Below are 21,578 nucleotides of genomic sequence, written 5' to 3'. Positions count from 1 at the left end.
CTTGGAGTTATCCTAATGTCACGATTCAAAGACGCCTGAGAGCATTTGCAAATTGAAAGCCAATAAATTGCTTTTAGACACAACCACCCCGTGCACACCAGTGTTTCCCCAGCTGTACATGTAATGTGAAGGGACGGTTACTGATTTTATTTATATTTCACATGTTTATGTTAGCTCATTTTCAATGTATGCTTTTACTAGCATTTTTAAAATAAATATTTTAATTAATATTTGTAAACCACACAGAAGTCTTCCGTGGAGTATACAGTTAACTCGATCTATCCAGGATCTACCCCATAGGAAATGTCTTTAAATTCCTTTACTATTTCTAATAAATGTAATCTATGATTGAGTGGTAGCCAATAGCATTTACGATAAAATTACTGTTTCTTGCAGCAGAATTAACCTATTTTACAAGGAACTGTTTTGGATCTCAGACATTTACATTTGTAAATCTATTTTAAATGTCTGTGCATGTGTGTATAATTCCATGGGCTTTTTCTGTATTAAAACTAATAATAAGAAAACACCATTGTTGTAGTATTATCATATCATGACTGATCACCAGATTTTCACCAGACAATTAATTCCCTTAAATCAGAAAACCACAGTTATCCAGAAACCTCCGAAACTGAGCCTACAGGAATGATGAAAAAAAAGGAAATTTTAAAATAAAGAGGTATAATCCTCCTTTACTTATCAGATTCCCCTTCCCCCCCATGTATCTGTAACCAATGCTCACTCTTTCTTTGAGAAATGCATGCCCCTAAGCATGTTTGCTGAATGTAGGTCCATTTCCTGAAGAGGACCAGCAAACAGGAGAGAGGAATGCTGAACCTCTCCAATGCTTAGCAGTTATCTCCCACAAATGCAACCTCCACCAGTCTGCCAGAGGTAGACTTACTTCCAGTTCACAGACAAGCAGGGATGGAGTGGGGAACTATTAAAATAGCCCGGAATTAATAATAATAATAATAATAATAATAATAATAATAATAATAATAATAATAATTTATTTGTACCCCGCCCATCTGGCTGGGTTTCCCCAGCAACTCTGGGTGGCTCACAACAGAATGATTAAAAACATGATAAGACATCAAACATTAAAAACTCCCCTAAACATATATAGAGGAGTATCAGTGGGTAGAGAAATGGTTAAGCAACCTCTTTCCTGTCCATTGGATCCCCCTTGCAAGAAGTAGCCGCCCTTCACATCCTCATTAGTTTTATGAGCATAATGCTTCTGCACAATGTCTGTTGTACAGAGATAACGATGAGGAACTATGCCTTGGTATTGGCAGGTGTGAATCTTTGCTAATTCATAAAATCATATGCCCTCTTTCCTTACTGCCACCTTACTGTCTTCAAACAAGTGACACAGAATACGAATTCCTAAATAACGTTTTCATGTGCTTCAAGCACATCCAAGAGTTGTCCTCTCTGGTCCAACTAAGAACGATTCTTACCAAAGTCATCATCATGTCAACTGGGCTAACTTTGTTTGGGTTCATCTTCTGCAGCAACTTCCTGACTTGCTCAAAGGTAAGCCTTTGCACTGGATTGCTCTTCCTACACCTCCTGATCAGCTGCAAGAAGGAAAGAAGATTTAGGACATAACATAGAAGGGGATGCATGGGAAAAGCTGAAATGGAAAGCTGATATGAAAGCTAATGCTCGCTATATTTTGAAAGAAAATTATATGGCAATGATATATAGATGGTATCTAACGCCTAACAAATTGCCTAATGTGTATAAGAAAGTTTCTAATGATTTCTGGAAGTGTAAACAGGTAGCTGAATCTTTTTTCATATGTAGTGGACTTGTAAGAAAGCAAGGGTATTTTGGGAAATGATATATGATGAGATAAAAAAGATGTTCAAAGTGATTATAACAAAAAACAAAAACAACCCTGAAGCTTTTCTCTTAGGGATTCTGGGGACAGAAGTTCCAAAAAAGATGTTTAAGCTGTTTATGTATGCAGTGCTTTTTTCTAAAAAAAATATGTTTAGGGGTACTCTCATTTTCCTACTTATATTGAAATACTATCCCTCAATGAGGCCAAACTTAGATTCACAAAATGCGCACCCCTGCGTACCCCCCAGAAAAAAAGCACTGTATGTATGTAACAGCAGCAGCTAGGATTTTTTTATGCACAAAAAATGGAAGAAATAAGTTCCCACCAAACATGAATAGATAAGTAAGAAAATGGACAATGCAGAACTGGCGAAGCTAACAGTTAAATAAGAGAACGTAATGATGATTGCTTTATGGAAGAACGGAAGACTTTTTCGGACTATTTAAAGAACTATTATAGTATGAACTCGCAAGCAGGGTTTGCACTATGAGCAACAGAAGGAATTAGAGATTATAGTATTGTTGTTATGATATAAGAGATAGAAAGTAGGGTTCAGCAGAGGGGAAGAAATAAAAGGGGGTGGGAAGTTGACAAAAGAAAAGAAAAATTTACTACGTATTGAAGTGCATATGTGAAACTTTGGAAATTTGATAAAATATAATTTAGAAAAAGAAAAAGATACAGGATAGTATGTCACTCCTTCCAGTTCAAATGAGGTTCTGGCTTCCGGCAGTCAGCATCTCTTAATCACCGCCAGTTGCCAGAATAGGCTCAACACTTTATCAAAATGTATTATTACTGTTTATTAATTTATATACCACTTGTATGTCCAAGTGGCTCCCAAGTGGTCTTGCAGCTATAAAATCAATACATAATTAAAATGCACAGCAACAGGTCCATGGGGACATTAAAACAGCCTTAATTCAAATATACAGTAATGACCGCTCCCCACATCAAATGGGGGCGCATTTTGCGTGGTCACGCGCAGCCCCCCCCCCCCCGGATCCCAGTGCGGCTCCTGGTAGTTTGGGTTGCCTTCATCCTCCCCAGGCTGGAAACCTGGAGGTCTCCACCTACCTCAGCCAATCGCCCAATCCCGCCTGGGGAGGCGTTGCCAGGGGATCGGCCAGGTAAGGGGAGGGACCGTCCTGCCCACACAACAGAAGGTGAATCCTACCTGCGAAGCGTCAGTCGGCTCCAGAGCTTCTCCCACCCTCCCCTCCCTCAGTTAAGTCTTCTTTTGCAGGTTAACCTCTTCTCCACAGGTACGCAGGCGCTGTTACATCAAGGTTGCTGTTGAAGGGCCGGAAAGGAATTTTCCTGCATTGACAGGTTTTGCTTTTCCCATAGCAAAACATCACAACTTTGGCGGTTTCAGGCCTTGGGCGGAATCCTTTAGGTCAATCTTCCTAAATGGGGGGGCGTGAAGTGGTGACCCCCCCCTTGGGGCGGTGATCTCAGGGTTCCCCTTAAAGGGGTCTTGGGGGGAGGCATTGGCCATACGCTGAGAGGTTGTCATTGCTCTCTCCTTCAACGGCAGCGAAACGGGGGCGGGGGGGGCGGGGCCCTCTCTGCTTGAATATATGTTCTCCAGAGCCAGCCCAGTCCCCACACGTTCTGGATAGCCCTGAAGTCTCCCAGATCCCTGGCTGGGGACTGGGAAAGATAAACACCCAATGCATGAGCCAAGGTCTCCCTGCATCTGAAACTTAATAAAGTTGTGGATAATTTTAATCCCATAGCACGTTGTCTTGAGTCATTATTCCGCTCAGGGGTCGCTTGGGGTTGGGGGGGACTCCTGTCCATGCAAAACAAACCATTCAAAAGTGCAACAATGAAAATGACAGAATCAGAAGTTAAGTTCAGGGGAATGCTTGTCTTCAGAATGCCAACACTGACGGCGTCGCTCTTACTTTAGCAGGGAGGGCATCCCACAACCCTGGCACCACCAGATGAAAAAGCCCACCTCTGTGTTGCCACAAGCCAATAATCATCAAACTTTGGGGGAAAAAAGTGAGTTCAATTAGCTAGTTGTTGTGCCCTCTATAGGAGAAGATATACAGATACAATGTAGCTAGATCTTTCAAAGTCATTACTCTAGAGCAGGATTCCCCAAACTTGGGTCTCCAGCTGTTTTTGGACTGCAACTCTCAGCATTCCTAGCTAGCAGGACCAGTGGCCAAGGATGATGGGAATTGTAGTCTTAAACAGCTAAAAAAAGTCTTAAAAAGTTGGAGACCCTGCTCTAGAGTAATCTGAAGGAAACAAGGAAGAGGGGGAAGTGGTCCTGGCTTTCCCGAATCTATTTTTTCCCAGGCAGACAAACTAAAATGACAAGGTGACGCTTGAATTCTTTTAAACTAGACAGACTTTCCCCCCTCCAGACACATATTTTGGCTCATTGACAGCCACCTTTCAAATGTAGAAGCTAGATCATAACGACGATTAAATACGATCATGGATCTGACAGTTTATAACCACAGGAAGTCATAAAACTCCAGTAGCTGCATATTAAAAGCATCATTTACTGCATTCTGTTTTTGTGAGACAAGCTGACATTTCAGTTTGTCAGAATAATACTATTTTTAAGGAATATTAAAGCCACACATTGTCTTGGAGGAGGAATTGGAAACTTCCCTCTTTCTCCTCCTCTCCTCCTCTCCTCCTCCTCCTCCTCCTCCTCCTCCTCCTCCTCCTTCTTCTTCTTCCATCTGTGTGTTTTGTTTTTAAGCGAAAAAGAAACCTTCCCTTTCTTTCAAGGGCAACATGGATCGTGGATCGTGTCTGCTACAATTGCCAAACATTTCACAGACCCCTTGTACTTTTCCCAGCAGCCTGATCCACTAATAGTAGCAGATGATAGTGCTCATCTCTTCATCACAGAACACTTCACCTGCTGGTTTCTGCAGATCAAGCTGCTATTAAATGGATAAGCAGCAGGCCAAGGCAGTTCCCAGCTGGCAATTTCAGTCCACTTCTGCAACAATAATTCCACCATAAAGAAGACAGGAGTATATTAGCATTCGGTTTACCTCTACATATTCTGTAGGGCAGGGACAGGCATGCTCAGATTTTTCTGATATTAATTCTGTCAAAGCGGGGCACAAAGAATATTCCTCTGACTGTGTATCATCTTTCTGGAAAACACAAATAGTGCCTTTATTTATTTATTTATTTATTTTCAAGGCGATTATAATCATAGAACAGAAATCAGCAAGAGTCACATGCTCTACAGACATCAGCTTTCGAATCACATGCTTTGGGGCAAGCCAGTCTGATTGGTGTCATAATAAATTATTATTATTATTATTATTATTATTATTATTATTATTATTATTATATAATACATTTTATGCTGTGAACAGCCCTGACATCTACAGATGAAGGGCAGTCAACAAATTAAACAAATAAAAGGATAGCAGTAATAATATTTTAGAATCGCCAGTTTTGTCATTGGTGCCATTCATTCACAGCAAAATTCCACATATTGCCCCTTTTTGTTCAAGAAAGTGTGTGTGTGTGTGTGTGTGTGTGTGTTGCTTTAAGGCAGGCACATCCAACAGGTAGATCACTGGAACTCTGTGGCAGATCACCGGTAGATCACTGGTTCCCCCCAAAGAAGCTCAACAACTTTGACCTTAACCCCCAAAAAGGGGGTTAGATCACTGCCAGTTTTTAACTCTGAGGAGATCTCAGTCTTTTGGGAGCAGGCCACCCTAAGACATCTATAATCTGCTTTTCAATGAATTCCTACAACCCGTTCTAGCACTTCTCACGACCTTGCAAAAACCCTCACCTCAAATTCAACATAGTTTGAGGTTCTGTTATAGGATCCAGGAGGGCATCCCAAGTTCAGACAAAAGAAGATTCGTTCAACAGCTCTTGACTTGAATGCTGTTCGTTTCAAGGTAAGTGAGCATGTAAACGATTAACACTGTGATGGCCTGGGATTCGGACTCGGAGGCTGAACCTGAGGAAGCCCAGCCTGCACAGGATTCCCGCCTCCAGAACCAGCTGAGCCGGGGCTGGGGCCTGAGCCTGAAGGGTCCTCACCTGTGCTGGCACCAGTTGAGTCTGCTCTGGCTCCTGAGGTGATGGAGGACCCATTGCCTGCAGGTGCTCCACTCTCAGCCCTGTCAGGGGAAGGTGAGGTGGCCTCTGGGTCCGGTAACCCTCCAGCCTCTCCTGAGCTGCAGAGGCTCAGGGCAGAGAGGCGGAGGGAACTAAGTTCCCGCAGGAGGAGTCCTTGCCTCCAGGCCAGGAGAGGCGAGTCACCTGTGGACCGGGGCCACCCTATGCCTTGGGGCAGATAAAAGCCAGTCAGCCCCAGTCCCAGGTTGCGGGAGCAACATTGTTGGTAGCCTGTTCCTGCCTGCACCTTGTCCTGCTCTTCTGTCAGAGTTCCTGACCTCGCCCGACTCCCTGCCTTGGACCCAGCTTCAGCTCTGACGGACAGCCTCCATACTGCACCCTTGACCTCGGATTGGACTTGGACCTCGCCGCACGGTTAACCCTCGGGACCAGCACAAACATGATTGCCTTACCTCGCTGGTAAGGTTTACAGGTCAATAGAGAAGCACTAATCTGTGAGTACAGTGGTACCTTGGTTTAAGAACAGCTTAGTTTACAAACAACTTGGATTAAGAACGCTGCAAACCCGGAAGTAGGTGTTTTGGTTTGTGAACTTTGCTTTGGAAGCGGAACATCTTCCGCTTCCTGTTGAGTGTAAATTGAGTCCTCCGCTGCTATGGGAAAGCATGCTTTGGTTTAAGAATGCTTTGGTTTAAGAACAGACTTCCGGAATGGATTAAGTTCATAAAGCAAGGTACCACTGTATTCTAAAATGACCCAAGCAAGGGTGTGTGACTCAAACATTCTGGCCTTCTCAGCATAACAAAACCAAGATAACACTCTAATTCTCAAGTATTTAAAAGCAGATATTTAATTACCCGAAGAACCAGTCAAGTTAATTTGGAAATTATGCAAGATTTTGCACAAAATATATAAAAATCTAACATTTTTTTGGGGGGGGGACTTGAGGACTCAGTAATAATTAACTGCTTATCTCTGCCCATTTCCCCCAAAAGCAGTCTCCCACAATCCCAACTCCCCCCAAACACCCTGGAATTATTGATTTCTAAGATTTATAAGGTTACAACAATAAAGTATACAATTATAAAAACAAACAAAACCCCTACAATTTTTAAACACACAAAATCATTCCCAAATGGAGCAGAACAGTCAAGTAGCAGACATCATAGATCTTACCAGAGTGGGGTCACTTCTTGTTGCTATTTCTATTAAAATGATGGCATAGCTGCAAAATTGGAGATAAGTCATTGCCAGTGGCAGAACATTGGAAACAGAATGATTAGTTTAGTTTATAAATGCAGGAGCCAATTTTCAAGAGAAAACACTCAACAAAGCAGCATGCGAAGACGAAATTAAGCAACTGTCATGAAATGCAAAACTTATCTAAAAATTTCTAAAACACCCGGAATTCGTAATAATCTTAAAAGCCAGCACAAATCCTCCAGGCTAAACCTGAAGACACAGTAAACTAAGAATAAAAGCTCAGTTTAGATCAGTCTTGAAAAGTGGAAGCAGTTGACCTTCAGAGCCCATTCAAACAATTGACAGGTGGAGCTTGCCTAATCTCAAGCAAAATTTAATTCCACAGATGTGGGGCCACTACCAAGAAGAGGCGACAACTTTGAAAAAGCTCTCATCTGGCTAAACTCAGCCATGATGATTAAGCCCCATTAAAAGCAACAATACTTTGGCTTACAATTGCTTAATTTCAATGGAACTTAAGGCACAACTATATGTATATCAGGGACGCAGGTGGCGCTGTGGGTAAAACCTCAGCGCCCAGGACTTGCCGATCGCATGGTCGGCGGTTCGAATCCCCGCAGCGGGGTGCGCTCCCATTGTTCGGTCCCAGCGCCTGCCAACCTAGCAGTTCGAAAGCACCCCCGGGTGCAAGTAGATAAATAGGGACCGCTTACCAGCGGGAAGGTAAACGGCGTTCCGTGTGCTGCGCTGGCTCGCCAGATGCAGCTTGTCACGCTGGCCACGTGACCCAGAAGTGTCTGCGGACAGTGCTGGCTCCCGGCCTATAGAGTGAGATGAGCGCACAACCCTAGAGTCTGGCAAGACTGGCCCGTACGGGCAGGGGTACCTTTACCTTTATATGTATATCTACCTAGAAATAAGTCCCCCTCTGTTCAGTAGGGCTTACTCCTATGAAAGTATGCACAGGGTTGTAGCTTTAGTAACAGCCAACTTTCAGGTGGATTGGGGCTAGTATCTTTAAATAAGTCATGAAGGAACAGATTAATGAAAGCCAATTATTTAGCATAGTGAGGTGGTTCTGTCTACTTCAGATAGTGTGCCATCTTCCCGCTCAATGAACTCAACCAAGTACAGGTCCCATTCCTTATAAATAACATTGTTATGCCCTATGGCTAATGAAATAAAGTTCCCTTTAACCCCAGTACATTGGTACCTTGGTTCTCAAACTTAATCAGTTCTGGAAGTCCGTTCCAAAACCAAAGCGTTCCAAAACCAAGGCGTGTTTTCCCATTAAAAGTAATGCAAAATGGATTAATCTGTTCCAGACTTTTAAAAACAACCCCTAAAACAGCAATTTAACATGATTTTTACTATCTAATGAGACCATTGATCCATTAAATGAAAGCATTAAACAATGTACTACAGTCACACAATCAATCAATCAATCAATCAATCCTTCAGTTGCTGAACTGGTTTTCACACCATCACAAAAACAAACAAAAAAGAGCCGCAAAAACAAAAATGCAAAATAAATAGCAAAAACAGACAGAGCTCAGTGTAACACTCAAATCAGAAGTGTAACACTCAGAACAGAAGTGTGGCACTCAAAACGGAGCATGTTCAGCTCCTGAAAAAAGTTCTCAAACCGGAACACTTTCTTCCAGGGATGCACTGTTTGGGTTCCAAGTTGTTTGAGTACCAAGGCATTTGAGAACCAAGGTACCACTGTATAAATGTAAAACAAAGCACCACATGCTAGAACTGCCTCCAGGAACCTTCAGAAATTGCCCAGTGGATGTACTCTCCAGCTGACAATCAGAAGACTGATTACTGTCATCACCATGCAGGTGAAAAAAGGACTGCACTTCTAACAGTCATGCATAAGAGGGGATTTTAGTTTGTCATGCAATTTACACCATTAAAGGTGCAGGAGCCCATGTCCTCTTTTGCATCTGGTGACATTAGATCTAAGAAGATGAAACATCTGCGAAACCCCTTTGAAACTTGCTAAATGGGAATTAAGCTTGATGTATTGCTAAAAGAGGATCAAACATTAGAGGACTTGATCCATTACACTCATTTTCACACTTCCAAAGAGGCCAGTCTGATGATATGCTGAAGAAACACATATCAGGCTGTGGTGCAAAACATGCAACAGATGACACCGAGCGCAGGTGTTTTTGTTAAGTTTAAACTCTTCCTCCCCAAAATGGCCTCAGAGGGTTGAAGAACTGCCTGGCATAATGGGGACAAATTATTCATGCTGCCAAGTGATCCCAGATTGTGCCACTTCAGTCTACGTCGTTTAGTTCTTTGAAAAATGAGTATGCTGCTCCTGGGACGATGAATAGCTATTCATAATATTAACAATAAATAAAACAGAACAATAAAAAAACACAGAAGGAGACTCAACGGAATAATAAAAGCAGACCAAGCAGAGAACCCATAAGACTGCTAGTTAAAAACAGCTCGGATACCATGCTTGAAGGCTTAGATGTAAGCTTTTATCTTACAACTTCTAACCCCCTCAACTACAGTCAAATCCTAGGATCTCAAACACCTTGGCCCCTGAACAAATCGGCTCCCCAAAGATCGAAACCCAGAAGTGAGTATTCCGGTTTTTGAACAATTTTCAGAATCTGAACGTCTGGCATGGCTTCTGATTGGTTGCAGGAGCTTCCTGCAATCAGGAATTGGCTTTCTGCAGCCATTCAGAATCCGCGCATTGGTTTCTGAACGTTTTGGAAGTCGAACATACTTCCAGAACAGATTCCATTCGACTTCCAAGGTACGGCTGTATTGGCCATACTGGCTAGAACTGATGGTACTTGATCAGTAACATCATCTGGGGGAAACAGAGTTAGAGAAGGCCTCAAAAACTTGGAAAAGCTCTGCTGTGTGGCCTCGTGAAGTTCTGATGGGGGCACAGAAGTAATGCTTTGAATGAGAGAAAGAGAATGGGACAGTGTGATTATGAAAGAATAATCTGTCATACAGGAGTACAGTAAAGGTAAAGGGACCTCTGACCATTAGGTCCAGTCACGGACGATTCTGGGGTTGTGGTGTTCATCTCGCTTTACCGGCTGAGGGAGCCAGTATACAGCTTCCGGGTCATGTGGCCAGCATGACTAAGCCGCTTCTGGCGAACCAGAGCAGCGCATGGAAACGCCGTTTACCTTCCTGCTGGAGCAGTACCTATTTATCTACTTGCACTTTAATGTGCTTTTGAAATGCTAGGTGGGCAGGAGCAGGGACCGAGCAACGGGAGCTCACCCCTTCATGGGGATTCAAACCACCAACCTTCCGATCAGCAAGCCCTAGGCTCAGTGGTTTAGACCACAGCACCACCCACGTCCCAAAACAGGAGTACAGTAGTCACAGATTATTTGCAAAACAGCGAATAATTCCAGCAACAAAAAAGCAACCCCCCATGTTTGTCCCGTCATATAGTAACACAGTTTACTTCGATTATACATGAAAAAGGGGTGTGGGGGAGATCCATTTATGATCCTCATTACCTGAACACGTCTGCAACTGGAGTTGGTTCAAAGTTTGGTGTGGCGTGAGCCTCAGGTGCCAGATATATTTGTGTGAAGTGCTTATGAGGAACACTGGACTCCATTAAATAATCTTCTTTTCTATAGAACTGCAAGCCATAGTCTGACACAAGGAGAAGCAAAGGAGGGGAAGGGGGGAAAAAAAGGATCAGAAATTTCCCCTGGTTGTTTTGCATTATTTTGAACTGAGTGCCACAGGAGATGTTCATTTCAACACTCTCAGTTGGGAAATGGGCTGATTCAGTTTAGAGCTGAAATGAATTCTCCTCAGCAAATTCCGGACATGAGGATGAGAGCAAATTCCCTGGATGTCAGAATATTAGTCACATTTTAAATATTCAGCATCAGCATTTCACATTCAGAGTTCTCTCAGTAGCAGCCAGCCCTTTCCCGCATCCGACAGCTGTCACTCAGTAAGGATGAACATCTGACTGTCTCGCTTCGCAATGGGCTGTACAGGACAGCTAACATGCTGTCATTCTGAACTAGCTTGGTTTGCCTTCTTGGCTGGTGTCACATAGTTAAATCTGATTGGCTGTCACCGTGGCTAAAAGAAAGGAGGGCTATTCTCCAAACATAACCAAGGGCCCAAATAGATTAAGCTGCAAATGCTGCTATCTGAATTCCGGGTATGGGGAGGCAGAATGAGATTCATCTCCCTGCCTGAATCTCTCTGGGAATGGAGCCAGGGAAGTCTCCCTGGAAAAGCCCTAGCTCATTCCCTTGGAATGCATAACATATAAGGGTCTAATCTATGACAAGGTAAAAGGTAAAGGACCCCTGGACAGTTATGAGCGACTATGGGGTTGTGGCGCTCATCTCGCTTTCAGGCCGAGGGAGCCGGCGTTTGTCCACAGACAGCTTTCCAGGTCATGTGGCCAGAATGACTAAACCACTTGTGGCGCATGGAGCATCGTGACGAAAACCAAAGTGCACGGAAACGCCATTTACCATTCCACCACAGCGGCACTTACTTATCTACTTGCACTGGCGTGCTTTCGAACTGCTAGGTTGGCAGAAGCTGGGACAGAGCAATGGGAGCTCACCCCATTGTGGGGATTTGAACCACCAACCTTCTTGGTACAAATGCACAACATCTAAGGGTCTAATCTATGACAGATCCTACTGAGCAGATCTTAACAGCTGGGGAGCATCACTCGGGGAGCAGAGCTAGTCCTGACGTGATATTTTAATTAATTAATTAGTTTCTTAAGTGCCACTCATTAATTAGCCAAGGGTACATGTGACTAAAGTGGTAAATCAAATGATGTACATGACATGCTGCATACAGCCCAAGGGCTACTGTAATATAGTGGCTAAGCTACAATCCTAAACACACTCACTAGGGAGTAAGATGTATTTGGAATCTGTGCGTCAGGCTGAATGAGAAGGAGCGGCAAACCTGACAGTCCCTGGTTCCAAACCTGTCTGTATCACAAGCTCAGTAGGCAGACGTTAAAACAGGCCAATTGGTGCCAAAGAAGGACAGAACTTTTTTTATGTACGCTACAACAGCAGCAAGAATACTTATTGCAAAGTATTGGAAGACACAAGATTTACCCACTTTGGAAGAATGGCAGATGAAGGTGATGGACTATATGGTATTGGCAGAAATGACTGGCAGAATCCAAGACCAGGGAGAAGAGTCGGTGGAAGAAGATTGGAAGAAATTTAAAGATTATCTATTCGTTAAAGATTATCTATTCTAATATTCATTAATATTGTAAAATTAACGAATGTTAGAATGATGTTGGATAGAAATTAAGTGGTTTCCAGCTGTAATGCTTTAAGAGAATATGAAAAAAGGGTTATAAATAGGTAAAAACATAATGGTAAGGATTTGCTGAACCAACAATTTGAGGTGGAATACAAAAAAGGGAGGTATGAGGAGGTTTGGGAAACAGGCTAAAGGAAAATAAGCAATGGAAAATTTGTGTGTTTTTAATTATTTTTATTTTGTATTTTTGTTATTGGTTTTTTTTTCATTTTATTGTAATACTTTAAAAAATCTTAATAAATATCTTTAAAAAAAATTTTAAAACAGGCTACTGTCTCCCTGCATCAGCCCCCCACATCTGCAATACACAGATAATAGTTCTGATCATCTACCCTATAGCAGTCTTGCAAGGATTATTCGTATATGTGAAGCACTTTGAACATTATTATCTACGCGCATAGTATCTGCCAGTCTGTTCCTTCAGCTCCCTTTGAGTTTGATCTGCCAAACATTTGGGGTTTTGTTTTTTTGTTTTTTTCCGTTATCCAGTGAGTGTTCACAATACGGCTGTGAGAAACAGCAAAGAGAACCTCCTATACAACATGATTGTTGTTTAGTCGTTTAGTCGTGTCCGACTCTTCGTGACCCCATGGACCAGAGCACGCCAGGCACTCCTGTCTTCCACTGCCTCCCGCAGTTTGGTCAGACTCATGTTCGTAGCTTCGAGAACACTGTCTAACCATCTCATCCTCTGTCGTCCCCTTCTCCTTGTGCCCTCCATCTTTCCCAACATCAGGGTCTTTTCCAGGGAGTCTTCTCTTCTCATGAGGTGGCCAAAGTATTGGAGCCTCAGCTTCAGGATCTGTCCTTCCAGTGAGCACTCAGGGCTGATTTCCTTAAGAATGGATACATTTGATCTTCTTGCAGTCCATGGGACTCTCAAGAGTCTCCTCCAGCACCTTAATTCAAAAGCATCAATTCTTCGGCGATCAGCCTTCTTTATGGTCCAGCTCTCGCTTCCATACATCACTACTGGGAAAACCATGGCTTTTACAATACGGACCTTTGTTGGCAAGGTGATGTCTCTGCTTTTTAAGATGTTGTCTAGGTTTGCCATCGCCTTTCTCCCAAGGAGCAGGCGTCTTTTAATTTCGTGGCTGCTGTCACCATCTGCAGTGATCATGGAGCCCAAGAAAGTAAAATCTCTCACTGCCTCCATTTCTTCCCCTTCTATTTGCCAGGAGGTGATGGGACCAGTGGCCATGATCTTCGTTTTTTTGATGTTGAGCTTCAGACCATATTTTGCGCTCTCCTCTTTCACCCTCATTAAAAGGTTCTTTAATTCCTCCTCACTTTCTGCCATCAAGGTTGTGTCATCTGCATATCTGAGGTTGTTGATATTTCTTCCAGCGATCTTAATTCCGGCTTGGGATTCATCCAACCCAGCCTTTCGCATGATGAATTCTGCATATAAGTTAAATAAGCAGGGAGACAATATACAGCCTTGCCGTACTCCTTTCCCAATTTTGAACCAATCAGTTGTTCCATATCCAGTTCTAACTGTAGCTTCTTGTCCCACATAGAGATTTCTCAGGAGACAGATGAGGTGATCAGGCACTCCCATTTCTTTAAGAACTTGCCATAGTTTGCTGTGGTCGACACAGTCAAAGGCTTTTGCATAGTCAATGAAGCAGAAGTAGATGTCTTTCTGGAACTCTCTAGCTTTCTCCATAATCCAGCGCATGTTTGCAATTTGGTCTCTGGTTCCTCTGCCCCTTCGAAATCCAGCTTGCACTTCTGGGAGTTCTCGGTCCACATACTGCTTAAGCCTGCCTTGTAGAATTTTAAGCATAACCTTGCTAGCGTGTGAAATGAGTGCAATTGTGCGGTAGTTGGAGCATTCTTTGGCACTGCCCTTCTTTGGGATTGGGATGTAGACTGATCTTCTCCAATCCTCTGGCCACTGCTGAGTTTTCCAAATTTGCTGGCATATTGAGTGTAGCACTTAAGGTGCTACACTCAATATGATAAACATTACGTGCATTATAAAACAACAACCCCTCTCTATAATCACCCTGAAGACATGTTTGTTGCTAGTGGGTCTAAGTTGAGCCATTTGACATTTGCAATGTAACGTCACATAGATTCGTCGTTTTCAGGAGATGTGGGGATGGCGACCGCGAGGACATCAGCAGCACTATCCTATAATAAGGCAATAGCCACTCGTACTTTTCCATAGCACAGAGAGAACTGCTCCTGTTATGCTTACCTGAAATCTTACAAACCCAGCGGTCATCAATGACGCAGTTGGTGGACTTTAATCGCCCATGATAGATCCTGTGCTGATGAAGATACGCCATTCCCTGAGCAATGTCTGTGGCGAAAGAAAGCCTAAGGTGGTGGAGATAATAATCGGTGTTAATATGGCCTACTAAACCACAGGGCTAGACTTACACTTCAAGAGCTCCGTGAAACAAATGGGCAAAGATTGCAGTGATGTTTTGACTTGCATCTGTTGTAAACAAAAATTGCCCTTTTCCCTTATGGGGTATCCAAGAGCCCATATAGAGTCCTTACATAGGTTCCCTATTGGTAGGAGAGAATAACAGAGGCCAACCAGAGAATATTGAGAAGCAAAGCAACTAGTAAGCTTGATCTTTATTGATCTGTTGCAACAGGGTGCTCCCCTCACCCGCAGGAGAGAGGAGGGACCCAGAAAAATGGCATGCAAGGCTTTATAAAGACTTTTGAAATTGCCACCCTGTAGATCAAGACCACCCCCAGAAACATCATACATACATCACAGAAGAGGCGGTCTTAAAACAGAAATTTGAATGTTGTTTTTCTCCTGTCATTGTTTATCTCCTGTCTGGCAGGTTACTTGATTGGATTGCCTGGGGAGCCTGGCCAGTCTTTTGTAATGATAAATACTTAGTTCCTGGGCCAGGTCACAGGCTCACACCCTATTCAAACACAGACATACCCTTAAGACAGGATTTGTGAAGGAAAAGACAATGGGGAGGCTTTTCCATTTTCCTTTGACCTTGCAGAGAAAACATTTGGTCAGTTTGGGACAGTTTGGGAATCAAAATGGTTCCAGGTCGGTCTTGCTGTGCTGATCTATGTATGTGCTTGGTTGGTACACTTATGAACATTTAATATATATCTAAGACCTCAAAATTCCTATCGCATATCCAATAGGGCCTGCCAGTATGGCTTCCACGAAACATCTCAATAATTATGCCCCCTCAAATCCACAGATGGTTTGCTCTTCTTGTTCACTTCCTGCTTGCACCAGGTCAGCCCCTTCTTACATTTCGGGGATCGTTTCTATGGTGCCAAACTAGAAAAGTGTACTTGAAAATGATCCCTTACACATGCCTCCTGATAACTTAGGCTTGCATTGTTCCATGTGCAATGCTATCTGGAGGAGTAATCTAGAGTATTTGTGGGGGACCGATCTGTCGGGTCAGCTGGGGGCATGGACGACCCCCAGGCAAACAACAGGAACGTTTCCAGCCTGTTCCTCCCATCAGCGTACAGCTCTAGGGAGTTCCGACAGCCTTCCCCGACGATTTATAGTGACTCACGCCTTGGACACACTGAGCACACATCCAGAGTCCAGCAGAGATGAAACGCAGTCAGAGCTAGGCTGGGTTGTAAGCACTAAGCTACATTATTAAGCATAAAGGTAAAGGGACCCCTGACTGTTAGGTCCAGTTGTGGCTGACTCTGGGGTTGCGGCGCTCATCTCGCTTTATTGGCCGCGGGAGCCGGCGTACAGCTTCCAGGTCATGTGGCTAGCATGACTAAGCTGCTTCTGGCGAACCAGAGCAGTGCACAGAAACGCCATTTACCTTCCCGCCGGAGTGGTACCCATTTATCTACTTGCACTTTGACATGCTTTCAAACTGCTAGGTTGGCAGGAGCAGGGACTGAGCCACAGGAGCTCACCCCGTCGCGAGGATTCGAACCGCCGACCTTCCGATCGGCAAATCCTAGGCTCTGTGGTTTAACCCACAGTGCCACCTGCGTCCCTTTGTTAAGCATAAGGCAGAGCAAAAGAAAACATGTCTCCTCTCTCTGGTCTTCCTCGGAGGGAAGTCAGAAGTGAAAGCAAAAACAAACAGAAACAGAGTACAGTAAACATCTGCTTCCATGATTCCAGCAGTCGGTGCTGGAATGCATAACACCGACATGTGATGAACCAATCCTACACAATATGTGCACAGTGAGAGGAATAGAAACCCAACTCTCATCAGCCCCCACAAGATTTTCTTTGCCGTTCTTTGCCCCTCACAAGCCGTAGACAAAGAAGTAGTGAGAGAATACCAAGGGGGGTGGCATCATTGGCCTTTCTCAACCTGTGGGTCCCCAGATGTTGTTGAACTACAACTCCCATCACCCCTAGCTAGCAAGGCCAGAGCTCAGGGATGATGGAAGTTGTAGTCCAACAACATCTGGGGATCCACAGGTTGAGAACTGCTGGACTAGACGGTCCTCAGGGTCCCTTCCTACTCTACAATTCTATGATTTCTGTGAGTTCTTATGATCATACCATGCATCTTCTTTCACTAGACATTACTGTTGAGATGCAGAGAAGAAAAGACATTAGCTGATGGCACCTCTTGGAACTTGTGGCTGGAGCCTTTAGTCCCTAAACCAGGGGTTGTCCACCTGTCCCTATCACCCACTAGTGGGCATTTCAGGATTCTAGGTGGGCGGTAGGGGGTTCTACGGCACAAGCTGAATCCTCCTTCCATCAAGCACTGGTGGGTGGTAAGGAAATTTTACCATCAAGAAAGATACATTAGTGGGCGGTAGGTATAAAAAGGTTGACTACCCCTGCCCTAAACAACGCACAGCAGTTGTTGTTTTTTTGTTGTTGTTTTGAAAAAAAGTTGTACTATGGCCCTAAGGTAAAGGTAAAGGGGCCCCTGACCATTAGGTCCAGTCGTGACCGACTCTGGGGTTGCGGAGCTCATCTCGCTTTATTGGCCAAGGAAGCCAGTGTACAGCTTCTGGGTAATGTGGCCAGCATGACTAAGCCACTTCTGGCAAACCAGAGCAGCGCACGGAAACACCATTTACCTTCCCGCCAGAGCAGTACCTATTTATCTACTTGCACTTTGAAGTGCTTTCGAACTGCTAGGTTGGCAGGAGCAGGGACTGAGCAACGGGAGCTCACCCCGTCACGGGGATTCGAACCGCTAACCTTCTGATCGGCAAGTCCTAGGCTCTGTGGTTTAACCCACAGCGCCACCCGCGTCCCTATGGCCCTACCCACACGCAAAAAATCTAATCAGCAATTTGATCCCAAAGTAAGGTTCTCTCTGTCAGTCACTCTTAAAAGATCACTTCAGGCTCAGCATCACACTGGCATCTTATCTACCTAATGATGCCTCGCTGTAATTAAAATCCCATATTCTATCAAAAACACCATCTGGTGAAATGATTACACATACCTTCTTATCAGTCTGAAAGTCAGTGAGGGCTTTGTTGTTATTTCATCTATATATAATCTTATCTCATATCAATATAGCAGCTACATTTTTTTTCTTGTCGAGAATTTGTCCATGAAGGGAATGATGCAAATCACACCAGCAAGACAACCTCTGCCCCGCCAAATACTGTCTTCTGTTATTAACACTTTAATATAATGGATTCTAAAAATATATAAAAAACTCTCATTCTATAAATGCTGTTGTAATACATTATAGCTTCTCTTTTCCCTCATGCGATATAAAGAACTGATTTGAATTGGAGAGAGAAAGAGAGGAAGGAAGGAAGGAAGGAAGGAAGGAAGGAAGGAAGGAAGGAAGGAAGGAAGAAATTTTGCTGTGAGTACTGCAAGACCTGCTCCCTGTTTTGCTCACCTATTTCTACCTGCCTTGGGATGCAGGAACTCTGATGGATTCTTTTCTCCTTTTTTAATCTACAAAAGCTGATGCTACTTCTGTTGGGAACAGAAACCATCTTACTGTTAGCCTATAAAGACCAGCCACTCAGGATGCTGAGAGAATATTGGGGTGAGGTATGACATGGTTTGCATTTTTTTGGTACCGACTCTCTTCTGCGGCACTGGAAGTTGCTTCTGCACCTACCCAGATGCTGAAAATTTCTTCTGCACAGGTGTGATTTTGGGCATCTGGGCATGCGCAGAAGCAATTTCCGGCGCCACAGACATGCACATATGCGATTGCTGCTGTCGCGCTGCACTGGCCTGGCCCATGGAGGATCTCTGCGGGAGTGATCCGGCCCATGCCCGGCAAGCCTTGCTGACCCCTGATATATATCAACAGGATGGCCGGTGGGTCGCCAGGTGATTCTTCCTCAGTACTGTTCCCTCGTGCACACGCCCCTCTCTCCAGGTATTCTGAACATGCCGGCTTTGGCCCTTTCAATGGGTGGGGTGTCCCCAGTTCTCCTTCATACAACTTTGGCTCAACAACCTTGGTTAAAAAAAAGCTCCACAATTTAGGTGACTTCCTTAAAAGAGCTCACCAATTTTGGGGGTGTCAGGAACGCAAACCCTTACAAGGCAGCTTCCACAATAAACAATCACATATCAGAATAAATTTGGACTAAAATGTGGGTGAACTTCCATGAGAATTAAAACAAACAAACAAATAAACTGAGGTGCAGAACTAAATTTAAGATGGAGGGGGTAGAGAGAGAGAGAGAGAGAGAGAGAAGGAGAACCCAAAATTGACAGATTTCACTCATCCCAAGTAGTAACTGTGAGGAAAATGCCAGCATTGACATCCACCTTTGTCACCTTTCTCTCACCTGAAACCCCAGTTTAAAGGGATGTCTTCATTGAGCAGCACATCAGTCAAACTTCCTTTAGGGCAGTATTCCGTGATTATGGCAATATCTGGCGCTTCAATACAGCCTCCAATGAATTTGCAGAGGTTTGGGTGGTCCAGTTCTCTGTGAGAAGCAGGCAGGAATTGGGTTGTGCCATATACTTTCTAAGAACACAACATTGCATTTTGAACACTTTCCCTTGCAGGAGAAGCCTCTCCTTGAGAAGGGACTTTGGGCTTGAGCCCCAGAACAACTCCATAGCCACTGTGAAGTAGTCGCTTTGGGAGTCGAAACCATATGTAAGCCTGTAACCCACTTACTGGGAGTAAGTTCCATTGGACTCAGCAGGACTTACTTTTGAGTAGATATGCATAGGATTGGTCTGTAAATTTGTGTGTGTGTGTGTCCTAGCTCCCAAAAGCTGCTATAGATGGACACAGTGCTTTTTTTCTGGGGGGACGCAGGGGTACACATATTTTTCACTCCATAAAACGCACCTGACCATAAGACACACCTAGTTTTTAGAGGAGGAAAGCAAGAAAAAAGCTCCCCGTCTCAATTTGACAGAGCGTGTGAGGGAGAAAGATCCCCCTCTGAGCTGGCTCCTGGCTGCTCTCATGCAAGTCACAGAGCCCCTCAGATGGAGGGAACTCTAAAGAGTGTTCTAAAGCCCTCTTTCCCCGCCTCGCCTCTCCCCACCCCCTCGCGCGGGTGCCACCATTAGGATGCTCACACGGGCGATGTGCCACACCCCCGCCGCTCCGGTAACCAAAGTCCTCAGCTCCGCCACTGCCAGGGACAACACATTCGCTCCATAAGATGCACAGACATTTCCCCTTACTTTTTAGGAGGAAAAAAGTGTGTCTTATGGAGCGAAAAATACGGTAAGTTTGGCCCCATTGAGGGGCAGTATTTCAATATGAGTAGGAAAATGAGAGTACCCCTAAACATTTTTTTTTTAAAAGCACTGGACACAGGTGCAGCCAACGTGAGGTCCCCCAGAAGCTTCTGGACTGCAGCTTCCATCAACGCCAGCCAACGTTGCCAACGGTAATGGATGATAGGAGTTGTAGTCTAACATCATCAAGAGAGAACCATGTTGGCCACTCCTGGATCATTAGAGGGCCCACAGAACTTCTGAGCAGTTGTGACTGAGCAGCAGAGAGAGGAATGGGATATGTGAGGAGTGAGAGAGATAGAGATGGAGACAAAAAGAATTGAGCCAAAATGGGAAACCGATTGTGGGAGGTTCCACTGGTAGTGAAGTCTTTCCTTTTTCTCATTTATTAGAAGGGACTCTTATTTGACCACATGGCTCAAGATCACGCCATGGACTCTTGGCTTCTGTCACATGGGTTCATTTCCTGAGAATTTAAGTATTTATTTTTGTCTCTCCCCCGCTCCCCGCTCCATAAAAAAGGCCCACATTTCTATACCTGAAGGAGCGTCTCCACCCCCATTGTTCAGCCCAGACATGGAGGTCCAGCACCGAGGGCCTTCTGGCGGTTCCCTCACTGCGAGAAGTGAAGCTACAGGGAACCAGGCACAGGGCCTTCTCGGTAGCAGCACCTGCCCTGTGGAACGCCCTCCCATCAGATGCCAAGGAAATAAACAACTATCTGACTTTTAGAAGACATCTGAAGGCAGCCCTGTTTAGGGAAGTTTTTAAGGTTTGATGTTTTATCATGTTTTTAATATTCTGTTGGGAGGCACCCAGAGTGGCTGGGGAAATAAATTCCTCAAACCCAGATTAAGCTGGTGCTGTGAGGGGTGGGGAAAGGGTGTCAAATGGCCTCAATGGGGCAGCATATTACCAAGGTCCACCCCTGTTTCTCTCAGCCATTCAGAGACTGCTGCTGGCTTTGAAACAATAAGGGATGTGGGAAGGACTTCTTAGCATGCCTTCAGCACATACAAGATATCATAGGACAGGTTGTCTAGTTGATCCTGAAACACACAGTTAAACATGCCAGTAAAGGCAATATAGGTCTCAGTTCACTTTTTGAAACAAGTGGATAGTGAATTCAAATTTAAGGAGCGCACACTTGTGTGCATTATCTATAAAGGCACCCATAACGCTTTTAAAAGTAGCTTACCTTACTTGTTTGACTTCTTTACGGATGGTCCTAGTGAGAGTAAACGTCTTGTTCATTATTTTCTTGATGGCCACTGTTCTACCATCACTGGAAGAAGGCAAAGACAGTTGTTTAGCAACCAGAAGTAAATAAAAAACCCACAACCCCTCCGTATATTTATCTATTACAGTTATATTATCTGTGGTGCAAAAAAACCCACACAATACATTGTTCTTCTCCTTTTCCCTTTTATCCTCACAAGAGCCCTG

The 21,578-nt window shown here is 44.2% G+C and overlaps 1 protein-coding gene across 1 annotated transcript in view; it reads right to left on the bottom strand.

Moving 5' to 3' along the window:
* Window positions 1-21,578, bottom strand: part of LOC310752344 (atrial natriuretic peptide receptor 1-like) — a gene marked incomplete at its 5' end in the record, with an annotated part of 98,188 nt that overhangs the window by 14,551 nt on the left and 62,059 nt on the right. Inside the window, 7 exons of the mRNA XM_083592453.1 lie at window positions 1,467-1,586; window positions 4,888-4,992; window positions 7,124-7,172; window positions 10,669-10,810; window positions 14,694-14,815; window positions 19,214-19,357; window positions 21,331-21,417. Of these exons, the coding sequence (XP_083448579.1) occupies window positions 1,467-1,586; window positions 4,888-4,992; window positions 7,124-7,172; window positions 10,669-10,810; window positions 14,694-14,815; window positions 19,214-19,357; window positions 21,331-21,417 (769 nt within the window). The remainder of the gene's footprint in view (window positions 1-1,466; window positions 1,587-4,887; window positions 4,993-7,123; window positions 7,173-10,668; window positions 10,811-14,693; window positions 14,816-19,213; window positions 19,358-21,330; window positions 21,418-21,578) is intronic.

The sequence above is a fragment of the Podarcis filfolensis genome, assembly GCF_964270895.1.
Source record: "Podarcis filfolensis genome assembly, chromosome: 17".
Classification (NCBI taxonomy): Eukaryota; Metazoa; Chordata; class Lepidosauria; order Squamata; family Lacertidae; genus Podarcis; species Podarcis filfolensis.
This window is presented reverse-complemented; position numbering and strand designations above follow the sequence as displayed.